The following is an 18,947-nucleotide window of genomic DNA, read 5'->3' on the forward strand; positions in this document are numbered from 1 at the left end:
AGTGCTTTCAAGCAGACTTCCAAAGGGATCATGTGATCAGTTAGACTAGAACTTTGTATTGTTTTTAGAGGATGCAGTCATATTTAATGTTCTTGAACAGCCTTTTCTAATTAAGGACAATTTTTCATAGTTGCAGAAGACCCTGCAAAGTCACTTACAGAGCTGTCTCCAGACTTTGGACATTCATCACCTCCACCACAACCTCCTTCCATGAACTCCTTATCCAGCGAGAACAGATTGCACTCTCTACCGTTCAGCCTGACCAAGATGCCCAATACTAACGGCAGCATTGCTCACAGCCCACTGTCATTGTCAGTGCAGTGTGTGATGGGCGAGCTGAACAGCTTGCCTGTCCAGAAGAGTCCACCTTTGCCCATCTCTTCTGGTAATGCATACGGCCTAGAGGTGGGCTCACTGGCTGAAGTGAAAAAGAATCCCCCATTCTATGGGGTTATCCGTTGGATTGGCCAGCCGCCTGGGCTCAGTGACGTGCTAGCTGGGCTGGAACTGGTAATTTGTTTTGGCTTGAAATCTACAACTTTTCTTCATGGGTTTTAAAACTACGTTTTCCTCTATTAGATAATTTCTTGGGAAGTTATTTTTTCTCAAAAAAAATTCAGTAGTAGAGGAAATATAGTATTGCTTACCTTCACCCTTTGCCATCGCTAAGGCTTCTCACCCACTTATTCCTCATGTTTGTTTGTAATCAAGGAATAGATTGATTTTTAGGCTAGAACATGTAGTCTCCACATACAAACAGAATGCAGCAAAGAAAGCAGTTCAGTGACCAGTTCTCCTTCTTATTCTTTAGCCTCCTCCCATTGCAGTCAGTTCAGGGATGTGACTGACTTTAAAATTAATCATGTTTGGAGTCTTTGGGAGAGGGGAAGGTTTTATTTTTGGCTCTAAAAAAAGTATATTGTGTGATATTTCATAACCAGGAGGGAGAATTTGAATAAATTTAGCTATTACCTAAATATAGTTTTTAACTTTTTTTCACTTGTCTTCTTGCTGTTGAGGAACTAGGTAATTTATCTACTCCTGCCCCTTGATTTTAATACTTTTGAAATGTCTCAGGGAAACTCAGTAAACCAAGGAAGTTCTAAGCATGTATTTTGAAAGGAAATGCATCAAATACTTCCCGGAGAGCTAAAGAATTATTTTCTTAAACCACCAGCTGAGGGCCAAAGCACCAGTTAGTCAGTCCCTTTTCCTTCTTGCTGATCTGTTCAGAAAAGATTTGAAAGAGAAATTCAGAAAAAGTGAAAACTCCATAGCTCTTCCCGGTGTAACACATACCAAAACCTTTCTTTTTCAGGAGGATGAATGTGCGGGCTGTACAGATGGCACGTTCAGGGGCACGCGCTATTTCACCTGCGACGTGAAGAAGGCTCTGTTTGTGAAATTGAAGAGCTGCAGACCGGACTCTAGGTTTGAGTTTCTGGAGCCTGTTTATAATCAGATTGAAAGGTGTAATTCTTTAGGTAATTGGATACTTTTAATTTATTTCCCCATCTGGAATGACTGTTTCTTGCTACATTTTAGCATCTGAGGGTGACAGTGTTTAAATGTTTTATTTACTTGCCAGTGTTCATGAAGTTTCGAAGTTGGTAAAGATTCTTACTTGGTGCATAAGAGAGTTGTCCTAAGAGGAGATATGTTGAAAGAAGAGTTAGGAAAAGTGTTTAGGGTCTAAAGACTGAAAGGTGGTGTTTTTTCTTCTCTTTTATTGATTATAGACATTAAATTTTTGGCAGTGTGGGTGGTAGAAATGAAAATGTGGTCCCTTTAGCAATAACTTCCCCCTCCGCATCTTTTTAAGTACCTCATTTCGGATGTCCTTATGAAGAAATCTGATACAGTCTGGGGATGCAGTTGGCTTGACAGATGGAGGACAATTCTTCTCATTGTCACTAGCTTGCTGATGCTGGCCTTTCCCTTAACAATACTGAGAGTCAAGCAGGGGGAAATAGGGAAAACATCTTTATGAAAAACATTTTTCTTAATGTTGAAGTGTATTTTGGAAACTTGTTTTCTTTTTATTCTTGAAAACGAAACATTTTGGACGAGTAACAAAATATTCTTTGACAGATGCTTAATTGACTTAATTTTCTAAACTCTATATGACAGGAATGATGTTGAAAGTGAATAATTGAATTTTTATAAGTCCAGATAAATATCAGTAAAGTAAAAAAATGCAGAAGATGCCAAAATATACTTTAAATGATATATATGTACATGCATATGAATATATACTGTCATGATTTAAAAGATTATTTTTATTTTTTATCTTTTCAGTATTTGGAGGCTACTTAAGTGAAGTAGTAGAAGAAAATACTCCACCAAAGACGGAAAAAGAAGGTTTAGAGATAATGATTGGAAAGAAGAAAGGCATCCAGGGCTATTACAATTCTTGTTACTTGGACTCAACTTTATTCAGGTAAGTTCCTATTTTCTGCAGTAAGTGTAAATAGTGCTGTGTGGGGGAGAGGGGAGACAGGTATGTGTGTGTGTGTGTATGAAAGAAGGTGCCAGTTGCCTTTGAGTAGAGAAACTGACAGAGTTAGGAAAGATCATGAGATTTGGTCCTTAGTGACTAAAGAATTTCATATCCTATTCCTAGATCCAAAGCACTAATATAAAAATACTGCAGTGAATATTGAGTGAACAGATACTCTGAGGACATCTGCCTCCAGTGTAGATGATGGCACGTGTGCCAAGTAACCTGCAGCAAGCTATTGGCATTGCGTGCTGCGTGTGTTCTGGAATCTCGAGATGATCATAAAAATTCTTAATATTAAAAATTACTTTCCATGGGATCACTGTTGCCCTCCTTTGTGTAGTTTTCCCTAAAGTGGATCAAGTTGAACAGCAAGGATCATTAGGCTATGAAGATTGCATCTGTAGCCGTAAGGGTTGTGCACTGCCAGTGAAGTGGATCTGCCACTCCGTAGGCTGTGCCACAAGAGTGAGGAAGTTAGTATGGAAGTTAGAATTTTAAAGGAGAGAGCACAATAAAGGTGGGTCTTGTCGTTGCTGGAATACTTTTGATTAAACAAATAAGCAAGCATTACTATAATATTCCTTAGATTTGCTGATAAAAATTTATTTTAACTAAATCTATTTTCTTTGATACCAGCAAATTTTTATTGCTAATCACTCACAAGTTATTATAAGGAAATGCCTATCTTATGATAATGAAATGAAGTTGTCCTGACTAGTCTGATCTGGTCTTGACCAGTCTCTGACTTTCTCCCTATGTTGTCTGTGTGTGTGTGACCGATTTCTAGGCCTCTCTTGGTTTATGTAAACAAGCTTCTTTCATAATGTTCTCTGGCGTGTTTTCAACCTTCACGTGTATGGTGCAGTCTTGGTGTTTCTGGTCCGGATCTGCAGGGTCTCCGGGTACTGAGCACAGGGCCTGTGTGGTCTGTCCATGAGTTCTTAGGCCAGTGGTTCCCTACACTTTATCCCTTTGCCTCTTCCTACTCCTTTAAGAATCTTTCTCAAATATTATTCTTTTTATAACATGAGGAAAATATTCTTTTATTTTGCAGCTTATTTGCTTTTAGTTCTGTCCTGGATACTGTGTTGCTCAGACCCAAGGAAAAGAATGATGTGGAGTATTATAGTGAGACCCAGGAGCTACTGAGGACAGCAATAGTCAATCCTCTGAGAATGTAAGTAGAAGACATGTGTTTTGTCTTTAGTTGGTGTTCTGTGTACTGTTTTCTTGTATAGTAATTAATTTATGCTCTGTACTCATGTAGTAAAAAAAAAAGAAGTTAGTTCTCATGAAATACTGACTTTTTAAAACCTTTGTTTTTTGTCCTCTGTTTATGTGTGTTTTAGTCTGGGCAGTGCATTCTGTAAAATGATGGGACTCATTTGGAGTCATGCACTACAAATTTATCCCTTTGCCTCTTTGTCTAGTACATGACATTGCACTAGAAACAAGTGAGGTATATTAAAGTGACATGGTGTTTTGTTTATTTAAAAGAATTTCTTTAGGTCTTCTTTTACTCCTTTACTAAGGTAGTTGTAAATGTGCAGAAGACCATGTAGGAAGACTTTGATACATGATGCTGATGTGTGATGACTTCACAAGGTGTTTATGTGATGAAGAGTTAGGTTATCCAGTGATCAGGAAACAGATAGCTCAGGGACATAGAGAACAAACTATGCAATTTAAAGTCCAACTGTGATCAATTTAAACTTTGTGGTACACTTTTCTTAACAGTGAAAATAAAAATTAACGTAATATATTTAAAAATAACAAAATATGAAACTATAAGGAGTATTCCAAACGACGTACTGTGTCACATAGCTAAGAAAGTAAATTAAAAGTGAAACAAATTTCTCTAGATACTTGTTTGCCTTACTTTTCTAAACATCTTATCCTTTAATTATGTGCTTTGATTTTAATATTAATTATGTTGTCTTACACAAATTTTAAACTCTCAGATTTTTCTTTCCCTATGTAAATGACACTAGAACAGCACAGGTCAAATCTTAACTACAAGGCATATTATCACAACCTTCCTTCTTTTTAAAATACTGTCAATCCATCAGTAAACGTTTTTTGCATACGATTGCCCAACTAGTCCAGAATCATAGTTATTCTAATTTTGTCACCAGTCTATAGAAAACACTTGTTGCATGGCCTATGAGACCAAGGTGCGTCTTGTCAGGCATGGTGGGATATACCTGTAATCCCAGCACTTGATAGCTCAAGAGGCTAAGGCAAGATCAGTAGTTCAGAAATTTGAGATATATTTCTTGTGTCTGCAAATGTCATATCTGTTGTTTGGACAGAGGTTTCGCATTATGTAATGGAAGCACCCACAGGTAGAGATCCTGTTTTGTTTATTTGGTTTTTATTGTTGTTAGGTTTCTTTAATCTCCTTTTGTATTTTTGGTGCCCTACATATAGCATTACACAAGTGGTAGGGGTTTAGTGTTTGCTGACTGCAAAGAGCTACCAAGTAAGTGGATAGTCGCTCTAAAAAGCGGGTACACAGTATGATTAGCTGGCTCTGACTTGTTCTTGTAAGCCCATGGTCTCCTATAGTCAAACAAAGAGAATGTCATAATTATGTTGACTGTTTGATTTCAGACTTTAGATTTTTAGTATCTCATCAGTTCCCTTTTCCATGTCTCTTATCCTGTGTATAAGAAGGGCTTTCTCAAATTTGGATACCCTATTTTATAAAATAAGTATTTTAATATAATAAGCAAATGCCATTTAAAAATTGCTTCACCCAGGCTTCATAAAAAGTTCAGAATTGTATTAGTACATGGTAGTTATTTTTAAGATGTTTAATAGTATCTGGAAACAATTCTGATTCTCAGACTTTCACTTTTCAAAGTTCTGTAAGAAGCCTACAGTTGTTTCTTAAAAATAAATGCCTTGTCTCTTGTTTTTTTTTAACATGTTACAATTGTATGAAAAGTACTTGATTATTAAGATGTGCCATATGACTCACTGTGCCAGTGTCAGTTAATTCATTTTTATCAACAGATATGGATATGTGTGTGCCACAAAAACTATGAAACTGAGGAAAATACTTGAAAAAGTTCCTGCTGCATCAGGATTTACATCTGAAGAAAAAGGTGACCCTTTTAATTTATAATATATGCATTGAAAATAACTTGAAAGTTTATCATCTAGTAATATGCTAAATTATTTCCTGAAATATACCTATTTAGTTTAGAGGATTAAATTTAAGTTAGATTCATTTGAGAGGGCTAGGAGTATACTCAGTGGTGGAGTATGTAAGAGGCCTTGGGTTTGATTCCCAGCACTGCAAAAATATGAAAAGTTTCTTTTCTATGTGACATGCATATTTCTCCTGATTTTGTGATTCTTCTGAAGTGATGTGATGTGGAAGAAGTCTTTAAGAGGCCAGCCGGCTGGCTCTACAGAAGATGACCAAGTAAAGAGCTGTCCTTGTCCCCAGCAGGGCTGTTCGGAGCTGCTTCTCTTCCTGTGATAGGGAGCGTCCCCAGCACTCAGTTTCTCACTGTGCTCCCTGTTGAAAGGGGCTGTGGAGCAGTTGGCCAGCACTTCTGTCTGCTCACAACTGAAGAATTTGCTCAGATTCAACTCCTGAATTAGTTTGTTAACAGTATACTATAACCAGCTGTGGCATTTATACACATGGCTATTACTAAAATAGAAGAAAAAATAGGGCATATACCAGGTATATTCTACTGAACCTCCCAAAAGACATAAAAATGATTTCACTGTGTGTGAATGAGTATATTCTGTTAAATAGGGCATCATGACAACAAATGGAAAAGTAATGTTTTATTATAAGTTTTCCCTTGTCAGGAGAACCTGAAATAACTAAACTTTTAATTAATATGTCTCTCTTAAAGAATAGAATGGTTTTTAAATTTTCTCTGTGATTCACTTAGGTTTTTTTTTGTTTTGTTTTGCTTTGTTTTCTCCTAGATCCTGAAGAATTTCTAAATATCCTGTTTCATGATATTTTAAGGGTTGAGCCATTGTTAAAAATAAGGTAGGTCTCAAGCTGTCTAGAAGCATTTCAGAAGCAGACCTTCTTTTACACTGCCATTGCCCAGTAGCTAAATGTTGCTAGCATAGATGTGGGTTTCACTAGCTGCTGTCCTCTCTCTGAGCTACACTTAACTTCCAGGGCACAAGTGAACCTGTCCTTTTAATTAGCCCTAGTGACAGATGTGCCCACAATTTAATTACTTATGAAATTGCATGTTAATATTTTTGAAAGTTCAGTTAGTGAACTTTTAAAAGGAATCTTATTCTAACTGAATTTAAAAAAAGAAAAAAAAAACAGTGAGAGCATTGTTTTTGGCTTCCCATAACTTACAGTTAGCCTTAAGTTAGTTCTTTTGTTCTCAGTTTAGATCTTCCTTCTCCCCATGTTGAAAGAATACCTGAGTTTACTGTGATACAGTTCTTAGTGAGATGTTTGAAATGTCTGCGCTTCCCAGGTCATTTGAATGGTGGGCCCCTCTTGATTTCAGTCTTGGTTTCTCTGGTGGAAATTTTGGGAGTGTGCTGCCTACTTTCTTAAGAACCCACACTGATGAGTTCTCTTTCCTCTTGTGTCTAAGCAATGCAGTTTGAACCAGGGTTAAACTGATTGTAGGAGCAAGGAAAGTATCACAGTTAAAGTTTGGTTCTCTTCAGAAATCTCTAACTAGTGAACTGGCATGATGCATAAGCTGGGTGTACATACTTATTAGCAAGTCCAAGTTGGGAATCGCTTTCTATGTACCTAGAAAATCCAGAGAATTATCTACAAAGATTTAAGAAAAGAATTTATTATAGTCTAGCCATGTAAAAATTAATCATGGAAAATCAACATTTTTTTATTCCTTCAAGCATATAGAAAAAGGAATATTTTATGTTTTAGGAAAGAAAAATAAGCAATCGTTGTTTTCAAAGATAGAGTTAAAAAAAGATTTACACTGAGCTACAAGGCAGATTTGATTAATCAGTGAGAAAGAGTAAATAATTAAATATGTGAATTTTTTGGTTTGTTTTATTCTTTTAATGATTTTTACATTCCAACTACAGTTTCCCCTCCTTCCTCTCTTCCTAGTCCTTCCCTCCCACCTTCTCCCTCTCCCCCCATCCTCTCCTCCTTCATTTCTATTCAGAAGAGGGCAGGCCTCCCATGGATATAAAGCAAACATGAGGCTCATAGTGTGAGGTGTGGTCCATCTTGGTGCAGTTGTAGTGGGACTGTACCTCAGCCGGTGTCCCTGCTTCTGCAAGGGAAGCAGATGGAGATGAATGCAGGTGCTCAGCTCACTTTCTCCTTCTCATTCTGGGGCCCAAACTTGTGAAATTCTGCTGCCCATATTTAGGGTGGATCTTCTCACTTCAACCCAATCAGAAAACGTTTTTACAGTTATGTTTAGAGGTTTATCTCATAGAGGATTCCAGATCCTGTCAAGCTAACAATATTAACATCACAAGACCACTTATTGTCAACTTGATACCCAAATATATCATTTAAAAATACATTTAATTTTATTTTTAATTGTGTGTATGAGTTCAGTGCCAACAGAGGCCAGAAGAGGATGTCAGATTTCCTTAAGCTGGAGTTACAGGCAGTAGCAAACTACCTGTTTTGGGTTCTGGGGACTGAGCTTTGGTCCTCTGTAAGGGCAGTGTGCTGTCTTAACCTCTTGATAGCTGAGACATTTCCTACCACTTTTGGTTATGAGCCTTAGTTTTTATTTTTTTAATGGCTGAACTCTCTCTCTCTCTCTCTCTTAGGCCCCAAGTTTTTTGAGACAGGATTTCTTTGTGTAACAGTCTTGGCTACTAGCTGTCCTGGAATTCACTTTGTAGACCAGACTGACTTCAAACTCACAGAGATCCGCTTGCCTCTGTCTCCTGAGTGCTCAAATTAAGTGCATGCTTCACCACACCCGACTTAAACATATGATTTTAAAGCTATTACTTTCTACTCTTTGTCCCGATAGGTTCTTGGTCATCTTTAATGCAGAATACATTCATTCTAACTTCAGAAGTTTCCGTAATTTTTAATGTTCCAACACTGTTCTAAAATAGTCTTTTTAACCATGAGTTCCTGAAAAACCAATAAACAAGTTTTGTACTTCCAGCTTACAGTGGCACAGGGTTGGTTCTCATCCCAAAAGGAAGGAGTTGGGGGCAGAGCAAGCAAAGAAAGGCCAGAGCAAAGCAAGAGTCACAGAGCATCAAGGCAGGGCGACCCAGGCTCCTTGTGGCTGGGCAGTGACGTCACAAGCTTCACACACTCATCATGGAGCTGCCGGATTTTGGAATGAGTATAGGACCTCAGGACTCACCTATTATGGTCCAAACCACACCAATCCATGAATGTTTTTATATTCATGTTTGTAAAATGTCAATATCCACTTTTTAAAATTTACCAAATTTGTATTCTTGTGCCCTTGGATTGTCCATGGTGGAAAATACAACCCAACTAGCATGGCTTGGTGCAGTTTCACAACTTGGTTATGATTCTGTAGGTTTCCAAACTTCTAAAACACTAGCCATGGGGTTATTTAATTATTTTTATCATTTTCTAAAATTTTCATAAACCCCATATTGTATATTGAGTATGTTTCCCCTGTACCTCCATCCCTCTGTCCCTTTCCATGTCTCCCTCCTCATAGTTCCTTTGTTCCTTAGGCAGCATCACGTCTACTTTCATGTCATATACAAATTAATGCTTTTTGTCTCTCTGTAGACGATCGAGGAACCATAAATGAGAGAAAACATACATTGTTTCTCTTTATGGGACTGGTTTAATTTGTTTAGTATGTTTATTTCCAGTTGTATCCATTTTTTATTACTGACATATTTGTTCTTTATAGTTAAAAGGACTCCCCTGTGCATATGATTTGAGGAGTGATTTTTGTTGTTTTGTTTTTCATTTTAGATTTGGTTTGATTTTTTGAGACAGGTTTCTCTATATAGCCCTGACTGTCCTGAAACTTGCTTTGTAGATCAGGCTGGCCTCGAACTTACAGAGATCCACCTGCCTCGGTCTCCTGAGTGCTGGGATTAAAAGTGTGCACCACCATGCCTGGCCCTGGAAGTAAGGTTTGAGTGGCTGTTGTTCCTCCCAGTTTTCTGCTACAGTGTTAGGACACTATGTATCTCTTCCTCCATTAACTAGCTGCCATGCCTTTTCCTGGCCATCCTTGATTTTTCTGGGTGTGATTTTTTTTTTACCTCCATTATTTTTGTTTTCTCTTCTATGCTATTTTTAACTATGAATTTTTTCTATGACTTTTTTCTATGATTTTTTCTATAATTATTTGTAGTCAACAACCAATTAAAATGTTATTCTAGAATAACTGCTAGTTTCTTGAATTATAATCTGTTCTTATTAGCTTTGAGTTCTCAAGAGTGCTGTAGCTAGTTACCAGATTTTATGTTTTGTAAATTCAGGACATAATTTGCTTGGAGCAGCTGAAGATCACAATAAGCTGCTCCCTGAATTACAGAAGTTTTGTGATAAGAACTGCTGATAGTTTTTTTTCTAAAACTCTTGAAATCTAGACATACATTTAAATAATCTGATTCTAAACCCAGAAGCTTGGCTAAAAAGATAAGCGGTAAGCTGAAAGATGAAAAACAATTTTTCTCAGTAGAGTTAGTTTTAATGGTTACTAGTAAGCTGGTAAGGGAAGGGAGATGTTGGACCCTCATGTTTCACCGTGACCATTTACCTGGTGTTTGTCAAGTTGGTGGGTGAGCATCTAAAGAGCTGCTGGTAGCTGAAAGCCTAGAGGATAGTTGTTAGGGTTCCTGGGAGTCACACCTTGCCCTGCTTTGACTTGCTAGAAAAGTATCCCTCTCTCCCTCCCTCCCTCCCTCCCTCCCTCCCTCCCTCCCTCCCTCCCAGGGCTTTTATTTTAGGAAGTAAAGAAGTTTGATTTAGAAGGTCTAAGAGTCCATCACTGAGGCATTGTAGCATTTGCTCTAGTCAGTAAAAGCAGTGCTCACGATTGTCTGTAAGTTCAGTTCCTGGGGACCTGACATCCGTGGTCAAACACCAATGTACATAAAATAAAAATTAATTTTTTTAAAAAAAGTATCTGCTACTTTCTAGATTTGGAGGGAGAAGAACTGATTATTGTTCATATAGTGTTTCTTGTCTGGAATATTATTCTACATTTTTCTTTTGATGGCAAGAGATCTTTCGAATAATTTATAAAGAAGGCAGAAGAACTAATTTATGAGGTCTTCTGCATAAGCACATTTAATTATCTCATCCGAATCATTGTCTTTCACCTGGTGTGTGGACAATCCAAAGCTGGACACGAGCATTATGATGCTGTGTCCTCAGGTCTGTCAGACGCTTCACACTCCATTCAGGCATTTGGTAAATGGCTTATATGCATTTCTTCCTGTGTGCTCCCAGATCAGCAGGTCAGAAAGTCCAAGACTGCGACTTCTATCAGATCTTTGTGGAAAAAAATGAGAAAGTTGGAGTTCCTACAACTCAACAGTTACTAGAATGGTCTTTTTTCAACAGTAACCTGAAATTTGCAGAGGTTAGTGATTCTAACTGGACTTGTACTGCTACTTTATTTTGTTTCTTATCAATGCTAGATATTAAACTCAGGCCTTTTGTACACACTACCCCAAGTGCTGCCCCACTGAACCACACCTAGCTATCACTGTGCTTTAATCAAGAATAGTTTGAAGAAATAGTTAAGAAGACACTTTTTTTTTTTAAAAAAAAAGGTATTCTAACTTTGTTTCTTTTTAAAGATATCCGCTTAGCTGAAATTGGAATGTTTTGGATTTGGTTTGCAAAGGGAACAAAAGCTAATTTTTAAGTTTAAAGTAGCTTAATGCAAAGATATGTGTACATACATGTTTACGTTTTCAGTTGTCATTTTTCCCATACATAGTATCTAAACATGTCAAAGGTAATGTTATTTTTTCTCCCTCTGTTAAGAGAGAAAATACCAATAAATTCTTGAGTATGGGTTTGCTAATGAATGCAATAGAAACGTCTCTTTGACTGCCAGAATGTGTGATCTCTGCAGTGCATGCCGTGGTCTGTTTTATCATGTTCGTCTCTGGTGGAGTCTGGAAAATCTGTAGCTTATTGCTGCTCTGCATCCACACTGCACATTCACAAGTGGGCTCTGCTTCATGGGCCAACAGCCCTGCTGAAACCACTACTGGGTTTGACAGTTATGACTATTTCAGTTTCATAGGGAAACTCGTTAGTACAGGGGTTAGGACTCAAGGCTTTGGACATGCTAAGTAAGCAGTATATTGAGCTAAGTCCCCAGCTCCTTAAGATTTTGGTTTCTAAAGCGATGTGCCTTTTTTTTTCTTTTTTAAGGCACCATCATGCTTGATTATTCAGATGCCTCGGTTTGGAAAAGAATTCAAAATGTTCAAAAAAATTTTCCCTTCTCTAGAATTAAATATAACGGATTTGCTTGAAGACAGTAAGTATATAGTCCTTTCTTTGTTTTTTGTTTTGTTTTGTTTAGAAATAGTTGGCCTGGACTTTTCATTAGTTATGGGTATAGTACTTCTGACAGGTAATTCAGTATTTGAAGAGCTTAAACATACTAACTCAATAATTTGACTGCTAGAATTTATTCTAAAAAAAAGAGGTAAAAATAAATAATTTAAATGCAAATTTACTTACTATCTGACAAGAAATGTTAATAAGAGGGAAGTGGTTAACTGGATCATATGTCTAAACAATAGACCTATGTGAAAACAGTGTGTGGTAGTTATAGTGGAAGGGAAAGCATCGAGAGGCTAGATGAGAGAAGCTTGAGATACACGTGTACCTGGGTGCACATACTTATATAAATATTCAGACAGAAAATTGTTACAGAAAGTTCATAATGCCAGTGATTGTTACTGACTTAAGATCATATGTGCTATTAGTCTTAAATACTTACTTTATATCTTTGAACATTTCATGACCAGAAAAACAATTCTAGAATAGGTTAACAAAAATGGCTATATGAAAAAAAGTCCTTAAAAATACTTCAGGTACAAAAAAAAAAAATCCAAATGAAATTTTAAGAGGGTCAGAGAGGACTAGGCCTTTCTTCTCCCCAACCCCCAAGCATTCTTGTTTTCAAAGTATAGCTTTTATTTTTAACGACAGAATGTCTTTTAAAAAGGCTTCTTCCTTCCCTCTTTGCCTAGCTCCCAGGGAGTGTCGCATCTGTGGAGGACTTGCGATGTTTGAGTGTAGAGATTGCTATGAAGACCCCGACATCACAGCAGGGAAGATCAAGCAGTTCTGTAAGACCTGCTGCACTCAGGTAATCCACACTCACTGCACCAGTCAGAGTCAAAGGGCATTTTAAACATTCACAGTAAATGTTATTGCTCATGTCTCTTCTGCCGGTGTGTGTGTGTGTGTGTGTGTGTGTGTGTGTGTGTGTGTGTGTGTAGAACTTGGCTCTGGTGGTCAATGAAAGTGATTAGAGTCTGCCCTTGAAACATGGCATTTAGCTCGCTTGTATTTTCTTCATGGTCCATTTTAGGTTCACCTCCATCCCAAGAGAATGAATCATACCTATCACCCAGTATCACTTCCCAAAGACTTGCCTGACTGGGACTGGAGACACGGCTGCATCCCCTGCCAGAAGATGGAGTTATTTGCTGTTCTCTGCATAGAAACGAGCCACTATGTTGCTTTTGTGAAGTATGGGAAGGATGATTCAGCCTGGCTCTTCTTTGACAGCATGGCTGATCGAGATGGTATTTAAAACTTGTCTTTTGGAGGGAGATGCTTCCTAGTGAGAGCATGCGTTTGTGGTAATAGGGTATTTTGTGAGCAGATTCTTGAAAGGATACCACAGTGGGACGGACTTTATTCTTCAAAGGGTATTACTAATTCTGTTCCTCAAACTAAGGAGCAATAATGTTGTGCCATCTTGGTTTTTACGTGGATTTGTTAAAGAATCCTAGCCATAATCCCAGACTTGGGAAGTAGAGGATTGTGAATCAGAGGTCAGTTTGTATTGCATAGTGAGAACCTGTTTCAATTTGTCCAACCTCAAAAGAAAACAAAGATCCTAAAATTTATTTAGAGCTGATTTTACCATCTTCTTCCTTGCATTTTTATATACAGTAGAGTAGCCATTTATTGAGGACATAAATGCCAAACTCTGTGGGAATACTTAGGTCATGGAAATCATGCCTGTTTTTCTATTGTCTAAGCTAACGTTAAAGGTGGTGAAGGTTGCATGGTTTGAATTTACCTCAGTCTTCCTGATCTCATGCGTTTTATTTCAGGAAGAAACCTTTACTCATTGAGATGTTTTTAGGAAGCTTAGTCATTACTTAGTACACACTTGAGTGACAGGGGTCTTGGTAGTAAGGTACTTGTCACAGTACCTGTCCATACCCCATTTACACTACAGCTCTTCTTCCAAGCCCTAGTTCCCCAGGTCTTCAGGTGTGACACTTTAATAACCAGAGGCACCGAGTGACGGCTTCTTGACCAGAGGCCCAAGCTGTAGACCAACAGTTCTTCATTTCTGCATAGCTCTGATGCCTGAGGGCACAGCCCACCCCTGTGTGTGCTTCACTCAGCATTAGCAGCATGACTTTTGGGAACGCACCTGGGAGAGCAAATCTGATCATCAGAGCACATGCGCGTTCTGATTATTAGTATCTAAATCAGCCGCGCTAGAGGTATGCAAGTATGTTCTTAAAACATAGGGAAACAGTAGCGCTCTCAATTGGCTTCTAGTGGAAAAGAGTCAGGCTGCTAGTGTCTGGGAAGGACAGAAAAGTCTGAGGGGCCTAGAGTAGCAGTCTGCAAATTGGGACTGCAGCTTTTCCTAAGTGCCTGTCCTTTTACCAGGTTTTGTTTTGTTTTGTTTTGTTTTTTTTTTTCACTTTTCTCTGCTTGAACCCTCTCAGAAGCCAATAAAAGGAGACCGTAATTCTAGAAACTGAAAGTCAAACAAAGTTTTGTTTGTTTGTTTTGTTTTGTTTTTGATTCTGGGAGTCAGGCTTCACTAAATTCTAGGATAGTAAAATTGTTCTGGTTGGACAGGCTGCCAAGAGGACTTAGAAGTTCGCTGCCCTAATGAGAGCTCTCTCTCTCTCCCTAGGGGGTGAGAATGGCTTCAACATCCCACAAGTGACACCCTGCCCCGAAGTGGGAGAGTACTTGAAGATGTCTCTGGAGGAGCTGCACTCCTTGGATTCCAGAAGGATTCGAGGCTGTGCACGCAGACTTCTTTGTGATGCGTACATGTGCATGTACCAGAGTCCAACCATGAGCTTGTACAAATAACATGTCATCTGAAAGGGGCAGAGGCCAAGCACAAAGCTTAACACCATGTTTCTTCCAGCTGGCACCCATTGCGGGCAATGGGTGTCTTTTGTGTTGATGGCCCTTTAGCAAAGGATTTCTGTGTTTTTAAACAAATTACTTTTGTGTTCTTGAAGTATTTAATAAGCATTTTGCACTCTAGGAAGTATGTTTTGTTTGTTTTTTAAAAGTTTAAATGAAGTTTAGTTTAAATGAAGTTAAGTTTTGTTTTCTTTAAGTTTATTGAGTTTATTGCATTGATAATATAATATTTTTGGAAAGATACAATTTTAATTGTGACGTCTAAAATCTTTTAGTCCATTGAGGATGTAAGTAAATATTTCTTCTTAGGGACCAAGGATATTAAATCGTTTTTCTTTTTTGAGTGCCTTGAGGAAGAAATAATATGGTTTTACTGAGTCTGCTGGTGGGTGGCCTTAAATGGCATTACTTTATCCTCAAGAGTACCGCAGGGTCCTGGCCACTCTCCTGGCAGTGCTGACAGTTTAGTGTCATCCTATTTGAGTTCTCATTTTCTTCCCAACGGATTTGAGGGAGAAGGGCTGTTGATGTAGGGATGGTCCTTCCAGGCACCGTAGGCCTCTGCACAGTTCTCTTGTGCTTTTAAATACTGTTTATGTTCACTAATTATTCATTCTAAAGGGATTATGCAGGAGATGCAACTGTCTTGCTTTTATATTATGAAATAGCCTTGTATTGTGGGATGTTAACTCTGGAGAGTCGCCCTCATACTCAAAGTATTCATTAAAAAAAATCCCCTGATACTCCCTAGGGGGTGTGTGGCTATTATCAGGCTGACCCAAAGGAACACATTTTGTATTCCATTTCCTTTACTGGTATCTTGTTAAAAATTTTTTGCCTGAAGAATATTGTTTTGTTTATGAAAACATGAATAACATTGTATAAAACAGTCCCTTTCTGTCCAAATGCTCCAATGTAGCCTTAATTTTGTGAGAGACGATTGAAGTGCTGTTATGGAAATAAATGTACCATTACTATTTCTGTATCAGTAAAACACAGTTTTGTGGTCTTTCTCTTTGAAAAAAAATTTCCGCCTCCTCCCAGCCTCCCATTTCCCTACCCCTCCTCCCACTCCTCTCCCCCTCCCCCCACTCCTCTCCCCCTCCCTCTCCAGTCCAAAGAGCAGTCAGGGTTCCCTGCCCTATGGAAAGTCCAAAGTCCTCCCCGCTCCATCCTTGTCTAGGAAGGTGAATATCCAAACTGGCTAGGCTCCCACAAAGCCAGAACATGAAGTAGGATCAAAACCCAGTGCCATTGTCCTTGGCTTCTCAGCAGCCCTCATTGTCCGCCATATTCAGAGAGTCCGGTTTATCCCATGCTTTTTCAGTCCCAGTCCAGCTAGCCTTGGTTAGCTTCCAAAACGGGGTGAAAACTATTATGTCAGAAGGAGAAGGGGGAAATGTGGGTACAACAGACACTGGTCGTGTGCATCGTTTTCAGAAGGACCTAACTGTACAAAGCAGAATCTAGGAGGAGGATGAAGTAAAAATACAGTTATAATAGGATGTACACATTGCTTATACTTAGAAAACCCAACAGAAAAAATGTATAGATAGAAATAGAGAAGAAATACACATGAAATTTACAAATTTGATCTAAAACATACATGGAATAGTCCATCTTATACTGCCCCCCTTTCCTTCCCTGAGACAGGTCTATGTAGCCCAGGCTAGCCTTGAACTTGAAGAAACTGCATGCTTTTTAGTCTTCCTGGTGCTGTGATTACATTTGCCCCAAGTTCTAGATTTCTTTTGCTTTTTAGTAGAACACATACAAAAAATTAATCCAGTCTGTGTTTTCAAAGGACATTCTAGGACAATTTATAAAAGTGGAAATTTTCTATCTAGGGCATATTTCCTGATCGCAGCTTATGATAGAAGAAGGGGGATGGGAGAAACAAACAGTAAAAAGAGACTCCATTCAAAGCCATTTAATTACTTGGAAATTACAAGGAATGATACAAAGCAGTCTTTTACTAAAATGTAAATGAACCTAAAATCACCAACCTCACAGAAAGCAATAATGGAGGAAACTCCATACAAAACATATGCGATGCTTTATCCTTATTGGAAATTCATAGCCTTAAATTATCCCTATTGGGAACTCAGAGTCTTAAATGCTTTATTTTTTAAAAGAATATAGAGAAAAATAAAATTCAATTTAAAGAGTTATAACACCACCAAAATTAAACAAGCAAAATATTGGAAGAGAAAATAAAGATCTAAATTAACAAATAGGAGGTAAGGAGGAAAGCAGGAAGGGCAGGTCGGCTGACATGTAAGAATGCCCGCACACCCATGAAGACCCAACAAGTTTCCGAAGGCTCAAAAACTGCACAAAGAAAGAACCAGAGTCTGATAATGTGATGGAGAAGGCGCAGGGCCACAGGGCAGGCAAGAGAAACATAGAGAGTGGGCTGCGGTTGTCCCTTGACCATGCTTCCCTGCCCCAGACGAGGGCTCTCTCTTGTTGGCTTTGTTCAAAAATGCGGAAATAATAAATAATATTTTCAACACAGCTTCTACAATATTACTTGGTCTAGACACTTTAAAAAAAATCAAGAATGAGACTTAACTGCCCAGATGAAGGCATGTGACATCTACAGGCAATTCAGTGACTCCTCATGGACTGGGACTTTGCTCTGAAGTATATTGATGGGTGTTATGGAATATTAGGTGAAGATGTGTTACATTTGTTTGTGCTGTGGAGCATTTGTTTAATGATGCAAAGATATGTTGCATTCTCTTACACTGTGTTTGTTTCACTCTGTGAAGCTGTGTTACTGTGCCTGCCTGAAACACCTGATTGTCTAATAAAGAACTGAATGGGCCAATAGCAAGGAAAGAGAAAGGATACGTGGGGCTGGAAGGCAGAGAGAGAGTAAATAGGAAGAGAAATGGGAAGAGAAGATCAAGGAACAAGAGAAGGAGAGAAGATATTGGGAGCCAGTCACCTAGCTACACAGCAAGCCACAGAGTAAGAGGTAAAGAAAGGCATATAGAGTAGAGAAAGATAAAAGTCCAGGGGCAAAAGGTAGATGGGATAATTCAAGTTAAGAAAAGTTGACTAGAAATAAGCCAAGCTAAGACCAGGCATGTGTAAGAAAGAATAAGCTTCTGAGCATTTATTTGGGGGCCGGGTCGTGGGCCCCCAAAGAACAAAGAGAAAAAAAAGCTACAGAGGGAAATTATTATTAGCAAAATCTACTTGTGTCAATAAGGGAATACTAATATTCCAAATTTTAAAAATTTACCTGAAGGCTGGTGTGCCGGCATGAGTTTATCTGTTCCACTTGTGTGTAGGTGTTATTGGAGGTCAGAAGAGGGCATAGGGTCCCCCAGAACTGGAGTTATAAGCAGCTGAGAGTGACATGTGGGTGCTGGGAACCAAACCCAGGTCCTTCGTGGTAACAGTAAACTCACTTAACCACTGAGCCACCTGTCCATCCCTCATATCCCAATTTATGTCGTTTGGTTTCTCGAGACAGGGTTTCTCTGTGTAACAGCCCTGGCTGTCCTGGAACTAGCTCTGTAGACCAGGCTGGCCTCGAACTCACAGAGATCCGCCTGCTTCTGCCTCCCAAGTGCTGAGATTAGAGGTATGTGCCACCCCTTGCCTGGCCTTGAGCTTTTCTTTTCCCCTCATCTCCCAATTTTGATGGGAATTCTATGGCTATATAAATGAATGTGCAACCGTGACAGATCATGTTAGCAAATTAATTTCAATTAGTTTAGAAAGATCAAAATTCTTCATATTGTAACTTCAGCTTTTCTGTAAGTTTGACAGTTTCAATTCTTTTTAATTAAGAAATTACAGAGAAGTGAAAAGACTTCCTGCCAATTTACTTTAGCAATGCTAGTATCAGATAAATAGTTAAAGTTTTAATGCATAGACTATTTTGTTACTAAGAATAGAAAGCTAACAAATTCAAACAAGGAACTGCAATGACAAATAGGCCAAAAAAGGTACTTTAGCAGTAGTCAAGATAATTCAATTTAATGCAACATTAAATTAAAATGTTCATCAAATGTCATAAAGGACCTACCGGAATTATAAACTTTTCAAAGCCAGCATGGGTTATTTGGGGCA

The 18,947-nt window shown here is 38.4% G+C and overlaps 1 protein-coding gene across 4 annotated transcripts in view; it reads left to right on the forward strand.

Annotated features, from left to right (window-relative positions):
* Positions 1-15,801, forward strand: part of LOC121462780 (ubiquitin carboxyl-terminal hydrolase CYLD-like) — a 42,879-nt gene extending 27,078 nt beyond the window's left edge. For 2 of the 4 annotated variants that reach the window (XM_041674677.1, XM_041674676.1), the window contains exons 6-16: positions 131-510; positions 1,319-1,484; positions 2,299-2,440; positions 3,558-3,680; positions 5,522-5,613; positions 6,458-6,524; positions 10,920-11,052; positions 11,859-11,967; positions 12,689-12,807; positions 13,033-13,249; positions 14,614-15,801. In XM_041674677.1, the coding sequence (XP_041530611.1) occupies positions 131-510; positions 1,319-1,484; positions 2,299-2,440; positions 3,558-3,680; positions 5,522-5,613; positions 6,458-6,524; positions 10,920-11,052; positions 11,859-11,967; positions 12,689-12,807; positions 13,033-13,249; positions 14,614-14,798 (1,733 nt within the window). In that variant the 3' untranslated portion in view covers positions 14,799-15,801. The remainder of the gene's footprint in view (positions 1-130; positions 511-1,318; positions 1,485-2,298; positions 2,441-3,557; positions 3,681-5,521; positions 5,614-6,457; positions 6,525-10,919; positions 11,053-11,858; positions 11,968-12,688; positions 12,808-13,032; positions 13,250-14,613) is intronic. The other 2 variants (XM_041674678.1, XM_041674679.1) reach the window with 2 other exon arrangements.
* Positions 15,802-18,947: the final 3,146 nt, after the last annotated feature.

Source organism: Microtus oregoni, unplaced genomic scaffold, assembly GCF_018167655.1.
Source record: "Microtus oregoni isolate MIOR12 unplaced genomic scaffold, Mior012 000025F_ref0000491, whole genome shotgun sequence".
NCBI classification, from domain to species: domain Eukaryota; kingdom Metazoa; phylum Chordata; class Mammalia; order Rodentia; family Cricetidae; genus Microtus; species Microtus oregoni.